The sequence below is a fragment of the Engystomops pustulosus genome, chromosome 9 (genome assembly GCF_040894005.1).
Source record: "Engystomops pustulosus chromosome 9, aEngPut4.maternal, whole genome shotgun sequence".
NCBI classification, from domain to species: Eukaryota; Metazoa; Chordata; class Amphibia; order Anura; family Leptodactylidae; genus Engystomops; species Engystomops pustulosus.
Genome location: NC_092419.1, coordinates 20939567 through 20963414, shown reverse-complemented (window position 1 = coordinate 20963414; position 23848 = coordinate 20939567). Strand labels below are relative to the sequence as shown.

General features: G+C 43.3%; 1 protein-coding gene across 1 annotated transcript in view; it reads right to left on the bottom strand.

Moving 5' to 3' along the window:
• Positions 1–4232: 4232 nt before the first annotated feature.
• Positions 4233–23848, bottom strand: part of PCDH11X (protocadherin 11 X-linked) — an 833337-nt gene continuing 813721 nt past the window's right edge. Inside the window, exon 6 of the mRNA XM_072123099.1 lies at positions 4233–6037. Coding sequence (XP_071979200.1) covers positions 5652–6037 — 386 coding nt within the window. The 3' untranslated portion in view covers positions 4233–5651. The remainder of the gene's footprint in view (positions 6038–23848) is intronic.

Below are 23848 nucleotides of genomic sequence, written 5' to 3'. Positions count from 1 at the left end.
TTTCGTTCTAAAGGTTGCAGCAGTTTTATTTACTACCGATTTACAATATCATTCTCGTTTTGTCGTGACTCGTAAATAATGAAGACGCGGTGCGAGGTCTTGTCCAGAAAACTCCTAGGTAACAATTTTTTGAACATCTATTTATTGCTGACATAGAAACACAGTTAAAAAGTGGGGGGAGGGGGGACATGACATCTGAAGTGAAGACTACAGGGAATGTATTCAAGTCTCAGAAGAATTAACATTTATGTCTAGTTAATACATGCAACTTTCCCAGCGCCACCGGAGAGATTCCCAGAAATCCTATGGATGAAAGCGTCCGGAGGGCAGAATCCACATTGTTGTAGTTCGAGATCTTTTAGGTTCTGACCAGAAGTTGTTGTTTTTTTTTTTTTAACTTTTACATTTTTACACAATTTAAAAAAACACCTTATTAAAATAAAACGACAGTAGGGACAATATCCAAGAAATGGCAGCTCTACTCGGATTTACCCGGCACAGAGAGAAACAAAAGCCGCGTTGTGTTTTTTTTCATTTTTTTTTTTTGCATTCATTTTGATCCCTCGACAAGTGGAAATTTTCCTAGAAGCGACAAGCAGGTAAATTACAGCGTTTTTACACAGAGATTTGTTTGTAAATGACATTGTTAGGTGACATTAAGAAGCTGACACAGAAAAAAAAAAAAAATCCTACAAACCGCCATTCACACGATTTCTCTATTGTTCCCGCTCAATACTTTAAGGGCAAAATCATCGGGATTGTTTCTTTTCTTCCGTCTCTTAGAGACTGTTTAAAGCTTTTGTCACGTTAGTGAAGTGTCGATATCGGTAGAATCGGAGATGAAGGTGTTTTTTTTTTTTTTTCTTTTTAAGCTCCTACTTAAAGTGCATCTACCACCAGGATGAAAGACTGTATGCAAATGAGCATCAGGGGCTCCAGGCTCCATTAGCACCTGGAGCCCCTCAGGCTCATTTGTTTGCAGTTTTTCATTCTAGCGGTAGATGGCCTCTAATGGGGAACTAAACCTGGAGAATGATGGGATTGTTGTGGTCAACCCTCAACTCTGAGTGAGTTCACCGTATATTTCAAAAATAGTCCCTGGGTCACATGTTCGAAAGTTTTTTTTAATTTGTAAAGCAAAATCTATTGTCAGAATCCATCCTGATAAACCTGGAGGACTTACTCTTAGAAGAAGATCCCCACAGTCATGGTGCCTGCATCTATTTGTTATCCATGACGTCCTTCCATCTAAAATCAACTTCTGAAATTATTCTAATGAGCCAGAAGAGATTTGGAGGGTTTTTACCAGAGCCCCTCAATGTTGTTGCTTCATAGGCTGTTACACTGTGAAGGAGCACTTCCCGCTTCCACTATGTGAAATTACATGAGGCTGAGGGGAAGGGGGAAACAGTTTGTGACGCAATAGCACAGTAGGGCTCTGGTAACACCCCCAGAGCCCTCCTCTGGCTCATTAGCCTAATTTAGAAGGAAGGAGGCTATGGATAACAAATATAAGAAGATACCAATAGTCCCGGTGCCTGGATCTAGGAGTAAATGTCACTCGTTAATCATGATAGATTTTGATGGTAGATTTCCTTTTGATATTTGCATATGTAAATGTTGGCAGTGATGAGAGCTCATGTTTCTTGGATGTTCAAGGTGCTTGGAAAATGTCAGATTTAGTGGGGAAGCATGACCGGTTACAAGTTCTGGAACATCTGGCTTTTTGGAGTTGAGTCCCTTCGGACCCTTGTCCACCATCTAATGTGCTTGGTAGATAGACCAAGGGTAGGTTCTCGAATGAAAGTATCATTATACTGGTGCTGATGTTTGTTATGTGAGGGTAACATGTTACTATTATTATGTCACCGCTCTTCCATTCACTTCTAAGAAACTTATGGTGATACCCAAGTGGTTCCATGGTCCCATAGAAGTCCATGGTGCAGTGTTGACCAGTCCATTCACTATATTGATTTGAGGACCCGTTTGTGACAAGTAAGGGGCCATTGATTGCATCTGCTACTATGGGAACATGTTGTGATTGATGTCAACAAAATGGGCTCCTTGTATTATCACAATAACTTCTGATTCACCATGGGGGGTATATTCTATGGGGCACATTATCGGGGCTTGTATGCCAGAAAGAGCCATCAGGAATTGTGATTATTTACCCCTCATGCCACCGGGTGAGAAGCTATAACATCTTGATGTATCTGGAGGTGCGGGGATTGCATCATACAATGGCGGCCCATGTGCCGGCATATGATAAATCCCCCGATAAATGTAGAGTAAAGATGGGCAACCTCCTTATATTTAGAGTGCCAAAGCCCTCTGATTGTGATGCAGTTTTCCATCCATAAATAATTAAGAAATGCTCGGCCAGCCTTCTTGGGGGTAAGAGTGGGCATAAGCTATCCGTCAGGCCAGTTCCTATGTTGTGTATGAGCATGTAAGTGTGTATTGGCGCTTTTATCTGGACTAGCCACTGGATGAATGAGTGCCAGCAACACAATTATGAATAGATAGGAGCAATGGATAAATAATGGCAACCCGATGGTCGGATACAGGTTCTGCCATCTGATCCAGACCAATCATAGCCATAGATAGTTGCTAGGGGTGTCAATATGGCTGTTTGGTCCCCAATCCGGCAATATGTCCAGGTAGGGTGGCCGAGGCCAAACCCATCTATTGGGTCCACTCAACTCTAGCAGTGGAGGTCAACTTATCCATTGAGTTACTGATAAAACTGAGGCCCTCAGCTCCTTTAACTCGGATCTACAAAAAACTAATGAGTGCAAACTTTCGGGTGGGGGTTGCTTTTTTTGCCACTCTTGAGAAAGGACAGGTAGAACTGGGGACACTGACCTCACCAACTCCTGACAGATCTCGCCGAGTAGCTGGTGTAAGTAGGTGCCCTGAGTTACCAAGCCGTGGCACACACCCTTAATTAGGCCTATCCACCGGATATCAAACAATTGCACTAAATGCAGATTTTTGGATATTTCAAGAAAACATTTTTGAAGGGGTTTTTTTTTTTTTTTTTTGCATCATTTTTAAAGCCCTATAGAAGTCTTAATCATGATGCTAATAGACACTTGACCATCTTTGGGAATAGTTCCCTAGATTAGATCCTCCTTAGTTTGTCGTGCACTCTTGTGCGCAGGGGACCCGGTTCTATACTAAATACGGTAAACCCCATTAGGCAATGCACAAGCCTGTTGTCAGAAATGGTTAATAGATCCTAGTTTCTCGTATTCCCCCTTGGAAGCTACTTTACGGGCTTGGAAAGTGCAGCTGGGGCCTCTGGATCTCCGGTGGAGATACTGTGTAAATTAACTTAAGCGAAATTACTTGAAAATGTAATAACTTTAATTTGTGAACGCACATTTTAATATTCATCTGTTCCCACAAAGGAACAACTAATTTGCATCCTTGTTTTCCGAATGTATCCCACATAATAATATGAACGCGACGAATAATGGTTTAATACCACATAAAAGAAAAAAATGAAGAAATTGTGAAAATCCAATACTTGACTTTTTTTTGTATATATTTTTTTTTCCCCTATTGTTGTCCATCTATCACTTTGGCGATATTTTTGTGGCTTCTTATTGTAGGCTCTATAGAAGACTATACTATATACAACATAGAAACTAAATGGTGAAGCAAACTGTGGTGCCCTGTGCCTACCGTACCTCCGCCATACTACAAGCTGTCGTATTTGTTGGGTAATTAGTATTTGTGTGACGTAAGACATTCTGAACCATAGAAATGGACCATTTTCTACTCTATATATAAAGTTGAACGAATAGCGATGCTACTACATGTACAATCCATCCTATACTAAAATCTTGGGTTTATTTAGCAGAAATGAGTGTGAAAGGCTCATGTATGTATATACAAGAGGACTAATGCATGAAATTGGACTAATCAGAAGGTGGCATCAGAGGTGTAACCTGGGCCAAACAACCATTTCCCACCTGTCCACTAGGACTTTCGGTCTTCTAGCTCTGCTGATATCTTATTGGCTCCACATAAGCCGGCCATACTCTGTGTACCAGAGGATGCTCCAGTGAACTCCAATTCCAACGATGGGTCTGCAAAAGATGATTCCATTTGGAGGGTACTAGAGACGGTTTGCTCTTTGTGATGGTTTAACCAATGAATAATTTTATCTGGTTTCCAAGGAGTAACTAGACCCTTGTCGTTCAAAGTTTCCTGCTTCATCTTTCCTGCTGAAGTACCTAAGATCTTCCTTTCTTCTTCTCCTGCACTCCGTGCCTACTGAAGGTCTATGGACCAAACTGTGGATTGCTACCTGTAATAAACCTTGTTTATTCATGATCTCCTAATTTCTCCTTGCACGTATTAATGAAGCAATACCCTACTGAGCCATTAACTATACAATTGAGTAACCTGTATCCTCGGCAATATTATCTGGTTGGCCCATGAAACCTAGTTGTACTGGCCTTACTGTACACATTAGATTAATGTTGGCCAAACATATGTTCTTTAGTGGAACAGGTCAATTTTATAATATTTCGGGGCCACCAAACTCTCCCTTTACAGCAGACGTTGGCAGTCATTGGAATGAGAGGGCCGGGTCAGCACCAGGCATATCTGGGTAAGGGCCGTGGCCATAATCTGCTTTGGGGGGCCCACATGGCCGAATCTCAGTTCCCAGCAGCCTGGCAATGACTTGTAAGTTGGCTGTACATAATGAGTCCATGGGGGGCTTTCTATAATAGAACCATGATGGGGCTGTATATAAAATATCAATGACAGGGATGTTTAGGAATGATAAACAAGGGAATATTCTAGTTAATGTTTAACCGCCATACGAGGGGCCCACCGAGGCTCTGTTGCCCAGTGGCCTACTGAAACCTTGAGCCGGCCCTGGTGCTGGGTCATGCTATGTAAAGTTTTTGGCCAGCCTCACATCTCCTGATACCTGGGGCACATGCCTTTCCCATCTATGCCCTTTGATTATTTTTTTTTTATTTTAAAGTATTTTACTGAATGGAAACATTTGGTTGACCGTTATCTCGAAAATCTATTCCACAGGAGAAAGTGGAGGAGACCTTTGAGATGTAAAAGTTTACATTGGGCTCAACAATTTTCTTGTTTCCTCTACCGGTAGAATTTTTTTTCCCTAAATTGTGGTTGTCATGGAGGTTATGTGGCCGCATGCACCTTCAAAGTCCAATACCTCACTTTTTACCATTTATGCCCTTCAAGAAGACTTGGCTTAACCATAATCCATAAAAGGGTTGGAGAAACAGGTGTAACAAAAGGGGATGCACACCTCAGACCCCAGAGCTTTAGGCGCCTATACCAAGTTCTTCCCAATATGAGAAGACCAGTACTACCAACAAAACATCATAGTTAGAAGCTTGGAACAGAATTGGCATTAGGGCCCCGCTTTTGTACGTTACACCTCCATGAAGAAATTGGTGAGTGATTGTGGCTGACACTTTTAAGAACATACAATACATGTCATTAGTCTTACTTCAGTCATTAGATGTAGAGCGCTATATACACAATGTAGCACATTTCACACTCCTATGTATCTTACATATGTTTTTATGGAGTATTAAGCTGTGACTATGTACATCTGACACACAAGTATACACAAAGCTACTAGATACACTTCAGAGCTGGTGCTCATGTACAAAGATAGAATTACTCCCTGAAGCCGGTGCTTGTTGACATGGGGTGAAATTTGCCAAGGGAATAACTTTGACTGGATCTTCAATGGTACAGTGTCTCTCGCACGTGTTGTAAAACTGGGGTCGAGATGCCCCCTTGTCAATATCTTCCTTGGGTAGAGGTCTTCCGAGGGTGTGTACTCCATCTGGTCTTGACCCTCTTCCCCAACCTTGCTGGAATCCAAATGTTGGCAAAGGTGGATTAGACTGTTGGTATTGGGTCAGTGATGGTGGCATCCAGCAGTTATCGGAGTGGCCGAGGATAAGGCATTCCTGGGTGCAGGTCTCCGAGGCTTCTGCAAGGGCTTTCTGAAGATTAACTTCAATTGCTGGAAGAAAGCAAAACATATTTTTAGCTTTATTGGCTACAGGACCAATTCAGAATAGGAGTCTATGCAATTCAACAAGACGTCCACCTCATCCATAAAAGCTTTCAAAATTCCAAAATATGGATTATCCCCTGTAAAACCAATTTAGAATACAATAGAAACCTTAGAATGATAATCCCATAAAGGACATCTATCACCATGATGAAAGACTATATGCAAATGAGTCTTAGGGGCTCCAGGATCCATTAACACCTATGGAGCCTGGAGCCTCTCAGGCTCATTTGCATATAGTCTTTCATCCTTGTGGTAGATGCCCTTTCAAGAGTTTGAAAAGGCAGTGAAACTGTTTCACTTCTCACTTATGATGAAGCCAACATCCTTGACAGATGATCTGTCGAATTCAGATAATCTCTATCTCCACACTGGAGACAGCTTGGGTAGTTAGGAATAAAGGGCAGACACGTAACTTATCTTATTTAGTTATACCTATAATGCATTGATTTTGAGAAAATACGATAGGACTACAACATGCTTGGCGCCGTTTCTTAAAAATCGGCCATTAACCTCATGCAACACACAAAAAATAAGTTTTTTAGAAGCATTGTGCAAGGGTTGGATGTTAAACTACTTACAAGCAAGGGGAGAGGCATTTATTATAGAGAAATCCCATTATCGTAGTATCATAGTTTATACGGTTGAAAAAAGACACATTTCCATCAAGTTCAACCAAGGAAGTGAAGGGATTGGATGAGGAAGGGATTTATGGGAAACAATTCTATATAACATAACCATCAATGTTATTTAGGTGTAAAAAGGCATCTAGACCCTTCTTGAAGCTCTCTGCTGTCCCGGCTGTGACCAGCGCCTGAGCTCGGCTATCCCACAGATTGACAGTTCTCATAGTATAAAAAGCCCTGACGCTTCTGGTGATCAAACCTTGTTTTCTCCAGATGGAGACAGTGCCCTCTCGTCTTTAGATTTGATTTAATCTGAAACAACTTCCCACCATATTTTTTGTATGGACCATTCATATATTTATATAAATTAATCATGTCCCCTCCTAGTCATCCCTTTTCCAGACTAAATAAATCTAGTTTTAATCTTTCCTCATAACTAAGACCCTCCATACCCCTTATCAGTTTTGTGGCTCTTCGTCAGCTCCAGGGCCTCCTTTTTATGGACCGGAGCCGAGAACTGGACAACATATATTAGGTGAGGCAGAACCAATGCCTCGTACAGTGGTAATATTACATCCCTATCCTGAGAGTCCTGACCACTTTTGATACATGACAAGATCTTGCTGGCTTTTTCTCGCGGCAGCTGATTGACATTATCCTTAAAGAAGTGGTATACTGCATCCGAATAGGATTAGGTTTCTTCGGGTCAACCAGAAGAGATGACTGAGACCTTATATCTGGTATATAGATTAAGTACACATCATCATCATACATACTGAACTTCCTATTAATACGAGTCAGTTATGTTACTAAAATATGAATGTAAAGGATATGATTTAACAAATTTGGAGATGATCCATGCTTGGCCTCTTGCAAAAAGCTTATTTTCAATGGCAGCAAAAGATCTTTCCCCAACATATATCATTGGAGGACACGCATCACATTGCGGGACACTCTCGTTGCAAGCAATGGTTTTATCCAACTTCAAACTGTTGTGCATGGCCAAAATGTGAGGTGTTCCATTGAGATTTCCATTGACCTTATCTATTATGGTTCTGAACTGAAGGACTACCACACTGGCTTAGCCCTGCAGTTACTTTATTCTTTAAAGGAGATATTTTAGAAGTTTTGGCCATAAGAAGCTGCACTTGGTGTTTTGCACAGTTGTCCGGACTGTGAAAAATGAAGTTGTAATCCAATTCAGCAGAGATTCTTCTCCACAGACCCTCCCCTCTGCTATGAGTAGCAGCTGTACCAAGGTTTTGGTTGGAGTCTCACAGCAGTCACTCAGAAAAGGGGGGAGGAGCTGTGGAATTGTTCATCGCAGGAAGTAGAAAGCTCTTTAGGCTGCCCAAAGCACCTACAGGAAGGGCAAACCTGGATTAAAAGTCCACATTTCACAGTCCTGTTGCTACCTATTATATACGCAAAAGTCTTATGACACATCTCTCTATTGACAATACCCAACACTGGCTGCAGTTTATTATGGGCAAAACTGATGACGGATTCACTTTAAGTGGATGGGATCTTGGTAACTGATCCCTGCACAGGAGGTGGGTGGAAGATGTAAGATGTGTGTGCTGAAGTGAGATCATCATTTTACCCTGGAGCAGTATGTGCCTACTTTATGACCTGATGTAGATTTCAGAAAGTTTGCACCCTTGGATCATAAATCCAATGGAGGTAAACAACCCTGCCCCCCATCTCTTTTTGTGAAAGCGGGGAGGGCAACGAAAATCCACCAAATGCACCCAACTTTTTGGAGTTGGTGCAAAGTTTTTGCATCATTGACTTTGACTTTGTTCCAGGGCTAAAATCGCTCAGGGGCCCCTTCATTCTCAGGCTAGGTGAGAACTAAATCTATACAGGCAGGGGCAGATATGGTATTGCTGGGGCCCTGGCGAGTTCATGTCTAACCCCTCCACCTTTGAATGGTCTATAGTATTAATCGTATTGGAATCCTGTGGAGATCAATACAATTTGAAGCACCTGGATTAACTTTTCTTCTCTTCCCAGACCCTGTAACCAGTCGAGGAGAATTTGGTGCTGCCCATCAATAGTTCTCATAATTTATGGTCTGTTATGAGTAAATCTGCCCCACATACAGGATGTAGACCATGCACTTTATGAGGACGTCTCTTGTAGACTCTATTCCCACTCTTATCCATCCATCAGTAGCGGTGGATGATATTTCCGGTTTTCTGCTTCGAGGGTCTCGCATTCTGCACATCCCGCTATCTCCTGAGACATCTCCGCACTTTTGTTTACCAGCTGCATAAAAATAGACTTAAAAATCCATCATGAAAGGGACGGGAATACTTATCTATGCGATTCCATGTTCCATACACCATAGATATGTTAATGGGATAAGATGTGAGTAATATGGAGCCATGCATTACATTTGCATCTATTAACGGAGAATTTGCTAACATAAATCATCGACAAACGGAGGCTATAAAAACCCGTCCTCATGCAAATTGCCACAATGTGCTGTCTTTGATTTTTTTATTATTATTTTTTTTTTTTGGTTATTGCGCGAAGCACAAGATCCAATCCTTTACAAATATCCTTGGAAAAGTAATCATCCGCATGACAAGATGATTGTAGCTTTACAGTGTTTGCCAAGAATCATTACCAAATTATTAGCCCTTAACGAAAATCTACCACACGGGTGCAGTGCCCCTTAACCAAGCCCCGCTCGCCTGCTGGGACATGATCTTATTCTTTTTGCTTCTGCTAGCTCTGTTTTTGAGAAGACTGTATTTTAAAATGATGCAGATGAGCCACAGGGGGGAATCTGCAGGTGTCACACAAGCCCCTGGTGGCTCTGGTGTCCACTGATTACTCACACTCCTATTTGGTTTTTGGTTAGGGAGGAGATGGGCAGAAATGCTCAATGGAGGTGTGACTAGTTAGTAAACCATGCAACCACTAGGGGTTTTTGGGACATAGTAGCCCCAGAGGCTCATTTGTATAATTTTAAAAGCTGGTTTTCTCAAAATTCTTTTTTTTATTTAACTTGAACTTGAAAATGGCTACATAGAGATAGCTGAAACGTTGTATCTTTTTCCACTGGTGAAATAAATACCACTACTGAACTTGGAGTGCTGCTTCCTCGCTGTTGGATTTACTTATGTAAGGGTCTTTCTGAGCCAGATTCCCTGAAGCGTGCACCCACACGGATCTCAATCCCATACACCACTGTGCTACTCCTTCAACTTTTCCTCTACTTTGTGCCTTGACAACCAATAAAGATTTTCATACATTTACAAACATATATGTAAATGTAAAAGATTGGCTCGGGTTCCAGGGGGTACAACCCACCATGTAGGTGTGCTTGGCTTAGAGCACCGCATCCATGGTAGATTTGCTTTAAAGGGGTGTTCTATAAACTGGTGAACTATCCATAGGTAGGTCTTTAGATGGTACTCAAGCCGTTCTTATTGTAGCCCTCCCCGGCCATGGCTGCCACTGTACAGCTATGCCAGGGCACAGGTACTTGTCGTGAAATAAACGTGGCCCTCGGTAAGAAGCTTCAAAGCTGTAGTTTTCTTCAAGAAAAACATTTGAGAAATGGAAAACCCCTTTAAGGCAGATTCTCCCATAGAAAGCTTCCTACTACAGCCAGCAGTGCCCCCCAGAGGTGATTCAGAGCCTGTTTTCCTGACCCCATATTTTATTATTTTTAACTCTTAAGGCACCTGCTCTGACTATATTGTTTGTGCACATATCAACGTTTAATCTCTCACCTGTCCTGATGATGAACATTCCACCCTGTGTCTTATTCACACGTGGCGTTAACAACTGCATTAGGAACGCAATAAAGCAGCTGAGAAGAGAAGATTTGTTATCTACATTGATGTTAACATTTGCATTTACAAAAAAACGTGACCGTAAACACAATGTCAACCAAGCACATTGGTTAACATCATGTTAACACCTACTTTAACATTGCATTAATGGTTCCGTTTTACAATTGCAAATGTTTACAGCAAATCTTCTCCTCTTTTTTTCAATTGTATTACATTTCAAAGCGCATGTGTTGACGCCACATGTGAATGCAGCCTTGGTGCCAAGCTTTACCGCAGGTACAGGGGTTTGTGCAGGAGCACAGAAGATTAGGACAGTATAGCAGCCATGATGTGCCATAGACATAGGGGGCCACTTCACCAGCCTCAGCAGTCTCGGGTGGCACCTCTGATGAGGACAGTTATTGGATGCAGCGATCACATAGATGTGTCCCTTGTGATGGCTACAAGAGAGGTGAGAAAATCCCAACCCCGGCCTCGGAGGAGCAGAAGATTGAGCAGGTGGGATCCTATATCTGACTGTTATATAATATTTCCTGCTTCTTCATTGCTTATTTTCTACCTCCCCCTATAACTTGAAGGAAGTTTTGAGCTGTAAGAAATAAAGTAACTCTGTATCAAGATCCGTGCAAGGCGAGTGAAGCAAAATCTTTCAAAGTTGCTGAACTTTCTTTTGAAGTCCCAAGGTCGACGTTCGCCAGAGCCCCGAATGGCTAATTTGTCAAGAAATGCAGAGATCTAAAAACAGCGGATACAATGTAACGAGGCAAAGCTTCAGCATTAGCTGTAATCACCCACAGGTTGTCACCCAAAAAAAACGGAAATTAGGGAATACATCGTTATTTATTTTAACCAAAGGTTGAATGGCAATGTGATCCTTAGAGAAAAACTCTAACCATGAGTGACCCCAATTTCACAGCAGCTCAGCCTCCTGTCTGCTCTCATCTGCCTCCACCGTGTTAGGCTTCTCTATTACTGTGCTGTCTGTTATCAATCTCCTGATGCCTCAGCTCAGTGTTATGTGAGCTGCTACAGACAGCACCATCCCTGCCTGCTGGGAGGACAGTGTGATTATCCTCCTCTCAAAAATCCGCCTAAAAATCTGAAAGCCCAAATGTTAACAATGAGAGCGGCTGCACTGCTACTTGTACATCATCACCGTGTGTCTGATCCCCAGCAGTAACTGTGATAGGGATCTGTTCCATATAGTCCAGGAAAACCAGAAAACCTTGTGATTGGCTACAACCTCTGCCTGTCATGGAGTTGTACCTTCCTACAGTACAAATTTTAGCATTGCACATTCCATACCAATCATCGGGTTGTATGATACACGACTGGTCTGACCAATGACTTTTTGTTGTCCAACTTAATATTACTCAATAGGACAAAAAAAAAAAATTAGATTCTTCTTATCTGGACACCGATTTAACGGAACTGTGTGTTCAGGTCTGTAAAATGAACCAAAATGTAACCTTAAAAACCAGACATACAGTCAAATACTCCAATGTTGGTGTCTGTATCAAGCATCTGGTTTCTATTAGGTGCTTTGTGTTTGATGTAGATTTCATATCTGAAGATACAGTAATCATTGGCTTTTATGGGAAGGAAAGATGGACAGGTGCGAGGACGGACGGCTTCATGTCCTCCCATCTGATGTGTAGATTGAAAATGCCCATCAAATTATACAGAGGTAGAACGCCTTGTAGAGTCAGGGGAGTAATACTAATGCTCGTGATACAATTCATACAAATGGAAACCAACGCAAGATAACTGATGAACCAGGACATTGTCTCATTCATACAGTGGGTGGTGAAGGCTAATCCTTCTGGTCCAATGCTTTAGAAAAATTTAAGAAAAAAAAAAAAAAGGTGTCGGGACACACAGGACATGGCAGCTCACTGTGTATGGGGGGTGTAGTCACAGAGGGGTCAGAGTGCCCATGCTGACCCCTGACCACTGCTGGCTATGATAGAAAGGTGTCAGGACACACAGGACATGGCAGCTCGCTGTGTATGGGGGATGTAGTCACAGAGGGGTCAGAGCGCCCATGCTGACCCCTGACCTCTGCTGGCTATGATAGAAAGGTGTCAGGACACACAGGACATGGCAGCTCGCTGTGTATGGGGGGTGTAGTCACAGAGGGGTCAGAGCGCCCATGCTGACCCCTGACCACTGCTGGCTATGATAGAAAGGTGTCAGGACACACAGGACATGGCAGCTCGCTGTGTATGGGGGTGTAGTCACAGAGGGGTCAGAGCACCCATGCTGACCCCTGACCCCCTGCTGGCTATGATAGAAAGGTGTCAGGACATACAGGACATGGCAGCTCGCTGTGTATGGGGGGTGTAGTCACAGAGGGGTCAGAGGGCCCATGCTGACCCGTGACCACTGCTGGCTATGATAGAAAGGTGTCAGGACACAGGACATGGCAGCTCGCTGTGTATGAGGGGTGTAGTCACAGAGGGGTCAGAGCGCCCATGCTGACCCTTGACCACTGCTGGCTATGATAGAAAGGCATCAGGACACACCTGGGGGGTGCAGTCACAGAAACGTCAGAGAAAATTGCATCTAGCCTGGAATCGGTGGAGTAAAACCACTGTCAGTGGAGTTAATGGAGATGATGGAAGTTTTTCTTTAAATTGAATTTCTTTTTGTGTATCAATTGTCCTGACGCATTGATAAATGATTGTGATTTAGGACAATGGGTTTCTTATAAATTTCCTGTGTTATATCAGTCTGTATACAGTACATGATGCAGGGAGCCATGAACCAAGTGTGAGGGGAAAGCAGTAAAACAATGACAAGTGGCAGATCCTGGATGTTAACCAGGCGCAGTTACTACTCTACAGAGTTTTGTCTCATTACAGAACAAGTGACAATTAGCTCACAATTACGCAAATTACCTTTAATTGTGTCATGACTGAGCTGGATGTTCTATTTCCACAACACGGCTCATACATGAAATGTTATCTAGCCGGGCCAATATAATCCTCTGAGCCACCAGAAATGGCTTCACTTCTGGAGTATTCCTTAATAATGGCATCACTTGTACTGTCAGTGTAGCGGGAAGGGAGCAGAGGGGGGACACGGATCAGCCAAGAAACATCAAGCCATGGGGGCATCGGATGCTCGGAGGTGGAATTCAGGCCAAGCAAGAGGGGTTCAGCCATAATAGAGATGGAAATTATTGGTTGTACTTACCCGAGGGACCATATGGAGGCATCTGAGGGACATAATTTAGGAGGTGTAATTCTGTAAGAAACCATTTAACAGGAAAAGATGGAAAAAGCAATGGAAAGGGATGGTTAGCATGAGAAAGGTCTGTATAATGAATGTAACACATCTCAAAGAGAAACCTCACAATCACTACTAGATCTTTATGAATGTTGATCTGGATGATGACCTTTTGACCTCTGCATTGACCTCTGACAATGCAAGGTCCAACCAAGGGGCTTCCACTCATCCGGTATGTGACTTGTAGAGTGTTTAGGGATGTTGGTTGATATTCAAGCACAATCTAGATCCTATACAAATTCATCTATATAGTGGTCTGTGATGTTTATGGTCCGAGTAAGAGATTCCACTGGTATTAAAATTTTGAAAGAACAAAAATATTAGCCCCAACCCAAACCTGAGAGTCTGAAATGTGGTCTCTGAGGGCTAGAGCAGCAGTGGAGACTGCACTAGAAATCCATGGAGGCTTTTTTGTCCATCTTGGATACTCAATGGACAATGGATACTCAATAGGGTATTTGGGGCACGATTGGGTGTTTTTGTCTCCCCTTGGTGCTTAAGTTTCTTTACTGTTAGGATCCTATCGTAGAGCGTTATACTGGATGCCCCCGATAATGCCGAGCCTGATCTAGGGTTCACATGCAAATCCTGGTAAAATTATAACCCTTGTAGGAACGAAACGTCTACTAGCTTACATCATCTACAGAGTGTATCAATAGCAAGTTTATGGTCAATAAAACATAATTTAAAGGGGATGAATGGAACTGAGCTTGAGTACTTGACACAACCTGATCGCTGATCCTGGGCAAGTATGTGATGCATGGATGTAATGTTACTGGCTTGGAATATTGGAGCATCGTAACTGTATTGGGCAGACCATTGGACCAGTGGCCAGTGAGGCTCAGTATTCAATTTCTGAAATTCGAATAGTCCCTTTAAGCTTACATATGGCACTAGCCGCCTAGCAAGGGATCATCAGCCGACAGCTGCTTCTCCTATACACAATCGGCTCAGTCATAAGTGTATTTTCTTGCCCTACCAAACATCAATGGCAGTGGCTTATCTTTTGAGGGAACGTGGGATTGGACATGTTAAGACCAGCATGCCCGATCCTTCTCTCTCTATGAATGTCACCATGGAAGGTTTGTAGACCACAATCTCTTTGTATCCTCTTCTTCATTGGGATAAAGCCAAGTACCGATCCTCTCTAGACCATCACACACCTTTTGTGCCTGTCAAGGTCATTCGCAGATGGGGCCTTCTGGGGATGGAAGGGGCCGCTATACATCATGAATACGGACGAGCCGGGCAATCCTGAGCTGATCAGAGATAATGGCTGCAATGTTTATTCAGCACCAAGTCTCCAGGTCAATATATTCCCATATTTATAAGCCCAGCTTTCACGGAGCGATGGAATCGATGCAGCCGACGCATTAATGTGACATCAGAATAGTCAAATATCAAACCACAACATTTTAACCAATTAAGAAGAGAAGTCTCTCTACCTCCCATCCCCCGCAGCCGGGCATTTATTTGATCTGCCACTTACATTGACATTAGCTCTAACCACATATTATTATGATCTACTTTGATTATAGTTGATGCCCTTAAGCAATAAAGGGTCACTCCTCCTGCGTGTGTGCGCTCTGCCTGCTGCAGCTATTGCTCTTTATCTCGAAGCCTCCTACGTAAATTCACTCCAGTCTGTCAATCAAAGTCTTTGCAGAGATGCACACAATGATCACACCATCCCTACATGTTAGATATCACTTACATCTCTCTCATTCCATAAAAGCCTCATTGTGACAGTGAAAGGTGTTATTATGTGCCCTACGGTCCTTATGCTGTAGGATGAAGCCATCAAAAGATGAGGTTTTCCTTCCATTGGCATTGAATGTTGTATTCCCTTACTAATCACAGCTCATTTTAGCTTAAATATCTGAATTCATATAATTTATTTCCAGTGGGATCACCAGATTTGAACCTGTTCATCAACTCCTAGTAAATGGGGATCTAAAATGGGGTTTGCAACATCCCCCACAGGGGCCTAGCCTTTTCTCGGGGCCTGGAGTCAGCCGGGGCCCGCAGTACCTGAGTGGCTGGCGGTTGAGGCCTAGGGCACACTAGTGTCACGGTGCTTGGTATGGGGACCGGAGGGCTGTCCTACAGCCTGGCAGGTCTCCAGCAAGGGGTGTGTGCAAGAAATATGGAGGGAGAAGCTGATGTACTGGTTCTCCCTGGGGAACCCCTGAGTGTCTGTACTATGAGTCCCTGTATGATAGATGGGGGCGCTCTTGATGGTGATACACCCATATCAGGGACCAGACGGAGGCAACGTTGTGCATAAAAATAACTTAGTTCTTTATTCGAACCAACAGCAGCAACAGGCCAAACGATTCTGTACAAATGGTCGGATTACTGGGAGTGATCTTGGAGAGTGAACCTCAGGAGTTAGGTCACCTGCCTGATTGCAGATACAGGCTGGGATGTAGCTGTGTCCAATGCTGGAAGTTGCAGCTTTATCCTGGGTCTTCTGTGTGAGCTCACAAGAGGTGTGAGGCCCACGCTGTCTCTGGTCACTAAGTGTGGAGTTGATATGCTCCTCTGTCAGGAGCTGGGGCCTAAGACCTCCTCATGTGGTGAGAGCTTGGCACTAACTCTCCTTCTAACTGACCCAACCCAAACCCAATCATGACCTTCTTACAGTTTTTTCTATTTTTTTTTCTCTCACTGTTCTTTTGGGCATCTCCTCGAATGGAAGCCAAAAAGTGGCCAAGCTGACTTGATGGCCCTCTTCCCCATGGGTATCCTGGCAGCTCCCTCGTTTGTACTGTTGTACTATGTACAGCCATGGAAATGGATCCAGTCTTGGGGAGCTCCAAGGTTCCCCTTATTATTTATCCTATCTCTGGTGCAAGATCTTGTTTAATTCCTTTGGTCATTTTAGATATCAAAGGACTAGGGGACAACTCTAACCTCCAACCTTCCTGTAGTGACCCCACTGTTGACTTTGCTTCATCACTTCTTCATTTGCATTGTATAAAATATGCATAAACAATGCGTTCAACATGAAACTTGATAAAAGTTCAGTCCCAATAACTTTGACCTTGTTGTGGTGGATTTTTTTTATTGCCACTTCACACTGTGTGATTACTGAAGGACCTTGTTAAGTGGATAATACACAATTAAGCTAATTAATGATGTGATTATTCATTTATCTTCAATTATTTATTTCATCAGAATGTATCTCAATCTTTTCATTGTTACCTTGCAGCTCGATGATGATGATGATGATGTGCCGGGACTCGTGAAGGTCACGGTTCATTACTGTACATTGCCCATAATTTTGCCTTTTTAGAAATCATGACTTTTTAGTGGGTTTTGAGTTGTGATTTCCGGGCTGTGACTCTCTGGATGTATTTCGGCTCCCAGCGTGACCTCTCAGCTTGTGGCCGGTAGGACATGGAGGAGTAAGAGATGTGCAGCGGTTAGAGACCAATATTCCAGGCTAAAATCTCTCCATTTAGATGTTCTAGATCTGCTGTAGATGCTTCATCGCCTGGGCTTGCACATGGCTTGCGCAAGGTCATGTCTTCCTATGGACTGTTGCATATGGACAAGTGTGTCCTGGACATCACGTTGACCGATTTTGCTGCCTGAAGTTGGTAAAGCTCATCTGAACAGACTTGGTGTGTTCTGTTATGCTGTACTGTGTTCGGGACAGTACATCCATGTGACTCATGGAAGTTTGTTGGAATAAACATATCGATATGCAACAGAAGTAACCTACACATCCCTTATGGTGCCGTGTGTTTCTAACCATGACCATATGCTCTAGATCTATGAATGTCCCTTCTGTAATTGAGTAACTGTAGCAACAAAAGTAGCTGCTATGAGGTCTAAGGTATCAGTGGCCAACAGCCCAGCCTAGTCCACCGATTGTAGTAATGAGTGAAGGATACGCAGCAAAACTCTACAGAGCTTCCTACACATTCCTCTACTCCAGAATCAACATCAGAAGTAAACCACAAGACCTGTTGACATATTCCTCTTATGGTGGCTTTACTCTTATTAGAAGACAAGATTGGGCATGCCAAAATCCATCATCCCAATTCTTCTTTCCCCTGACATCTGCCACTAGGTAATAGCTCGGTGGTTACATATAAAGCATCTGAGTTTTTACCTTTTTATGATATTACTGATCTATCCAAAGGCGCCATTGTCTGTGTAATGGTCAGGGCTGAGACTGCAGGTGAGCAGATCCTGGTACCGGCCATGGAGAAAAGAGCGAAGTTTCCCAAGTGTCTGTCCCCTTATTTTCATGAATTAAACCATTGATGGGTCATTAATATATTAAACTCCATTTATGAAGAGGGTTCTGGACTTGATAGATCTCCAACCATCACAATAACCTTGTTTGGAGCACAGTTCTAAAAGTAGGCGAGATCTATAAGATTAGCTCCAGACCTTGGTCACCATTGGAATACATTGGGCTAAGGTCACATGTACATCAACACTAATGGACCTATATTTGCGTTCTACCATTAGGTCCATTGTTCTACTGGAATAACACCATTGCAACACTGTTTTTTAATCCATTATGTACAGGGCTTTCTAAGGCTGGTCATTTTTTTTGATGCATTGGGTGCCATGGTGTCAAGTGACTGTTGGAGCCATAGTGATCAACTGATGCATCTCCAAACTGCAACATTGGCCAATCTGGGCTTGTTCTCTCTGTGATCCAGTGTATAACTACTTAGAGGATCTTTGATACGAGCATGATCGATTTTGACTCCCGACTATGGCTTTACTTTAATGATCTCCAGTCATTCCCTATCTAGATGTCTCCTGATCACACAGCACATAGCAGACAGGTCTATGCAGAACCATCTAACCAATAACTAAATGTAAGACATGCACCTAATCCATACCAAGATCACAAGCTTCCTCTGCTATGATCCATTGAATAGAATAATGAGATTTATTGGCATTCTAGATAGTTACAACCGCCGGCCCATGAAAATGAAGCCTGTTCTGACTCGGGTGGCCAGGGGTCCACCTATTGATCAGTTTGCACGTCAAGTATTGATTTACTGTAGAGTTAGAGAAAAAATGTGGATGATCCTCCATGAAGATGTCTCCTGCCTTGTTACCATATAGTGAGCTAACACATCCCGGAGAGCGGCTCTGCAGGTGCTCGCTGCATGCCAAGTATCTTCTCCATCACCCAAGGGATTCTGAAGGCTTTTTCCATTCTGAATAAAATTAACATTTTCCAACTTGATGATTTCCCTTTAACTTTGACACTTGCAAACATTTACATGTTTAAAGGTGCTTGAAGTACTTGTCACCTTAGAACAAATAGCCTGAAATTCCGGTGATAGACGGTGCCATCTAATTGTCATTACCGGGCCGCTCTTGTGTGATATTTTTAATCACGTCACACGGTGGGAGCTCGTTCCTCATTAGACAATCACAGCTCGGAGCCGCTGACTGATGCCTCGTACAACATGGAGGGAGCTGCAGCCGTGCATGATGGGAGAGCGCATGCCGCACTAGTTCATCATGACGGGAGTGATAATGACTATAATTGGGAGCTGCACTGGATCTGGGGAATGTTTTTTTACTCACCTGTTTGGAGAAAATCTTATTGATCCGTTATTTTAGCTTGTATATATTCAGCATTGGGGGTTGGGGAGATGTTTCAAAGTTTAACTTGTCTCTTACCTATTGCAACATTGTATTTAGGCGGACCAGATCACCTTACTGCAGATTATCTCCCATTCATTTAAAATACCTCTACCACCAGGATGAAGGATCGTAAACCAAGCACACTGACATACTGGTGTGTGCCCCCTCTGGCAGGATCTGATCTTCTTTAAGCTTCTTATGCCCTGTTTTTTAAGATAAAAAGGCTTTTAAAATTATGCAAATTAACCAAAGGGGCTCCAGGCTCCATTAACACCTATGGAGCCCCTCAGACTGATTTGCACAATTTTATAAGCCTTTTTTTGTAAAAACCAGGACCTTAGAAGCTAAAAGAAGATCTGTTCCTGCCAGAGGGGGCGCACACCAGTCTGTCAGTGTGCTTGGTTTACAATCCTTCATCCTGGTGGAAGATGTCCTTTAAATAGGGGATAAGCTGCAGTCACACAGTTCAGCCACTACACTGCGCTTGTATTGTCGACCATCTGATCTGTTGAGGGGTGCCGGATGTTGGACCCCCAGAAATCTGATACTGATATGATCGCTATGATAGCTCATTAATATTTCCATCCTGGAAAACCCCATTAATATCACAGCACACAGTCCTATTAATTCCCTGTATCAGTGACAGACCTGCTTATTACAGGCAGATTGTAACATGGAATTACACAGTGTTACATAATATCTAGAACAATGCAATCCATTATGCTCCATCAGGCGGCAATTATTCCATATTTCATGGCATTGAGAACATCGCTGCTTTATCACCAGATAATAAATATTGTTCTGCGAATCTATAAGATCTCGGAAATGGAAACGTCTAACGGGGAGCAGCCGATCCCGGCGCAGGTAGCGGCGCAGAGTATAATTACTTGTATGTTATAACGGAGCCTGGTCCGGACGGCTGCTGTAATAGCTCATTAATGATAATACAGTCCATTAACCCCGCGGGCACAGGACAAGGAGAAATATGTCATTTGTCATTAGCAGAAATAAAGGAATCGGGAGACTTCTGCTTCATTGTAATCCAGTGGTAGCCTTACTGGAAGAAGCGGGACATCCGCCAGTAATGGACATCTATGGAGTCACTCTCCATACTCGCCCTAATATGTAAATTTTGTAAAGCGGCTACCGTGGCGTGGAGAAGCAGGACATGAGGCTACACATTGTGGCTACTCCACGCCCCAATAGATTCTTTACTCCTCCTACTCTGAGATCTTCGACGTGCAACTCCTTGTAGCTGCTTGCCCTCGTCCGAGAAGCCGGAGTTTTGCGCATGCGCTGTAGCTCCGGCCGCGCAGCCGCTTCTTGGATGAGGGTGCGCAGCTACGAGGAGATCTCCGGATCGGAGGAGTTGCCGCAGGGTGTGGAGTAGCCGCGACGTGTAGCCCCATGTCCGGCTACTCCACACCCCAGTAGCCGCTTTACATAATTTACATATTAGGGTAATAAAGTTTTCTAAAAGACAGTGGGGATGTGAGGGTTATCTCTAAAAAGGGCCCTCCTCCCGTCCCATACATGCACCTACCACCCAATCTACCTTTATAGGTAGAATCGTGCTGATAGGTTCCCTTTAACTCCTGGAGCAGGTGTCACTCGATGAATCAGCTCTGACCTGACTGCTACTTCATTTAACTAAGTCTCTAAGTTAAATGGTCACAACAAACTTGAAATTGACTTTTCAAATGGCATCTTACAGGTTGTGGTCAGATACGAGGTAACAATTATTGTAGGCAGGGACAGCCCTGTATCTCATGTACATGATGCAGGTACAGATAGTGTTGGAATCCTTTTCTCTCCTGTAGATGTAGGTACAGGTACTACTGTCTCCCAGGTTCATAATTTAGGTAAAGATGTCATGGTCTTTTGGGTTTCTCCAGCTCCTGATGTTGGCACAGTTGGAATAGTATCCTGCTTCCTCCCTTCCTCTCCCTCAATATATTCAGTCAAGTTCTGTCATTGTAAGCAGTGTCCAGAAAATGGTGAAGTCCATGTAAATGAAATGGACACAATGCAGTGTTCCCCTCTCTACTGATTATTACCCATACCTATAATAATAATAATTGTCCTTGACATTCTCTGGTTACAATATGGTCCCGTCTCCCTCTAATTGATGTGTATACAGATAGTGCTGCCTACCTGTCTCTTCTTGTAAATGATGTATGTAAATGTGGAGTACTCTTACATCATTCAGAGGGAGAGATAGTATGTACAGATAGTGATGCCTCTGAATATTCTATATACATTTAGTACTATCTGTACATACATCATTCAGAGGGAGCGATAGTAAGAGCAGCCTACATGTACATACATCATTTACAAGAAGAGACAGAATGATATATGTACAGATGTGCCACCTCTAAGGGAGAGACTGTAAGTGAGAACTCTGCTTGTAGATGCATCTACAAAACAAAGAGGCAGCACTACCTGTACATACACATAAGGTGAGAAGGGAAACGGTACTAAATGTTATATAGAATGTTCAGAGAGGCATCCCTTCCCTTCTCACCTTATGTGCATGTACAGGTAATATTTCCTTCCTGTTTCTTCCTCTGAATCATGTAAATTCAGATAGTGTTTCCTCCCTGTCTTGTAAATGATGTACATACATGTAGAGTTCTCTCTTTCTCCCTCTGAATAATGTTTGTACAGATAGTGCTGCCTCCCTGTCTCTTTTTGTACATGATGTCTGTACATGTAGAGTTCTCTCTTTCTACCTCTCCCTCTGAATAATGTTCGTACAGATAGTGCTGCCTCCCTGGCTCTTCCTGTAAATGTATGTAGATACTGATGACCCTGGGGAACACATAAAACATTATTTCATGGTTGCCTGGAGTTTTTCACCTGATTGTGGGTATTTAGGAACCCCTGATTCTGATTTTTCTCCAGCCGCTCAAGTTTGAGATGTTGAGGGTTTCCATCAAGAAATAAGTACAATTGAAGAGGGATACCATGGATGATGGGATGCACATATGATGGCTGATTATGGTTGCATCCAAGAAAACTGCATTGCAGGAAATGACAGATATGAGATTTCAGCAACTTGATGGAAATTCTCTATTCTACAGCCACAAAATATTTTGTACATTAATATCTAAAATTTCTTTGTTAGAATATTGAGTGACCACTAGTTTGAGCGGCGGAACATGGAAATGCCAGATTTCCAAAAGTAAAACCGGAAACGGGGAAAGCGGTTGTCATTTTCAGAATCGGGGCCCCAAACACAATTGGAAATGGTTTCAAATTTTAAGGCACCAAATGAGCATTTCATTGAGTAATATGCATGTCCCTTGCAATGTGTTTTTGTGTCTTTTGTGAAGTAATGAAAGCAGAAGAAAGAAAATAAGAAGTGTTTGCTGGGATCAGTATATCGGTGAATTTCACTCTAAATCAGACCAATGGATTGGAGCCCCCATGTACGGATGAAGAGCAGGGACGTGGATGTAATGTAGTGTACACTGAGAAATCTATTTGCAAATCGTGAGCGGAAAGGTCTCCTTTTTGTACATTTCTGCTCATAAACTCCATTTATAAGAACAGTGGGACATTCACAAGTTCTGGATCTGTCATGGTCCATCAAAGCCTCGCAGCAAACCCGATAGACTGTGAATGGCCGCCAGTGTGGAGGGGAATGCTAGAGGTCCTTTAAGGTTAAACCATGTGGAAAAACATTTCTGCGCTCCGTCTGGTCATTTCTGTGGAGACGCAAGAATAATCAGACACATCGGACGACGAGCGGCCAGAGGCGAGACACCGTCCTCCTATCAGAATGGGAAAGGGAAGGTGCGCGGAGCGCCGCACGAGGGGTCCTCATCACACGGAGGACTGCTAATAATACACATGTATATATGTGTGACCTGGAGAGGAATAAGTCACACTACAGCGCGCTCCCTCCATTCAGCATGACTGAGCCGTCTTATCATGAGAAGCCACAGAATGTGACCTGATAGGAGGAAAACTCAAGATACAAACTTACGGACATATTGGGGCACATTTACTTACCCGGCCCATTCGCGATCCAGCGGCGGGTTCTCTGCACTGGATTCGGGTCCGGCTGGGATTTAAGATGGTAGTTCCTCCGCCGTCCACCAGGTGGCGCTGCAGCGCCGAAAATAATCTTAACGCCCCGGAATGCACCATCCCATAGAAGGTGAAGGTGAGCGCTCCCCAAGCGACACAGTTTCGGTTTTTAAATGCGGCGGTTTTTCCGAATACGTCGGGTTTTCGTTCGGCCACGCCCCCCCAATTTCTGTCGCGCGCATGCCGGCCCCGATGCGCCACAATCCGATCGCGTGCGCCAAAAACCCGGGGCAATTCATGTACAAGCGGCGCAAATCGGAAATATTCGGGTAACACGTCGGGAAAACGCGAATCGGGCCCTTAGT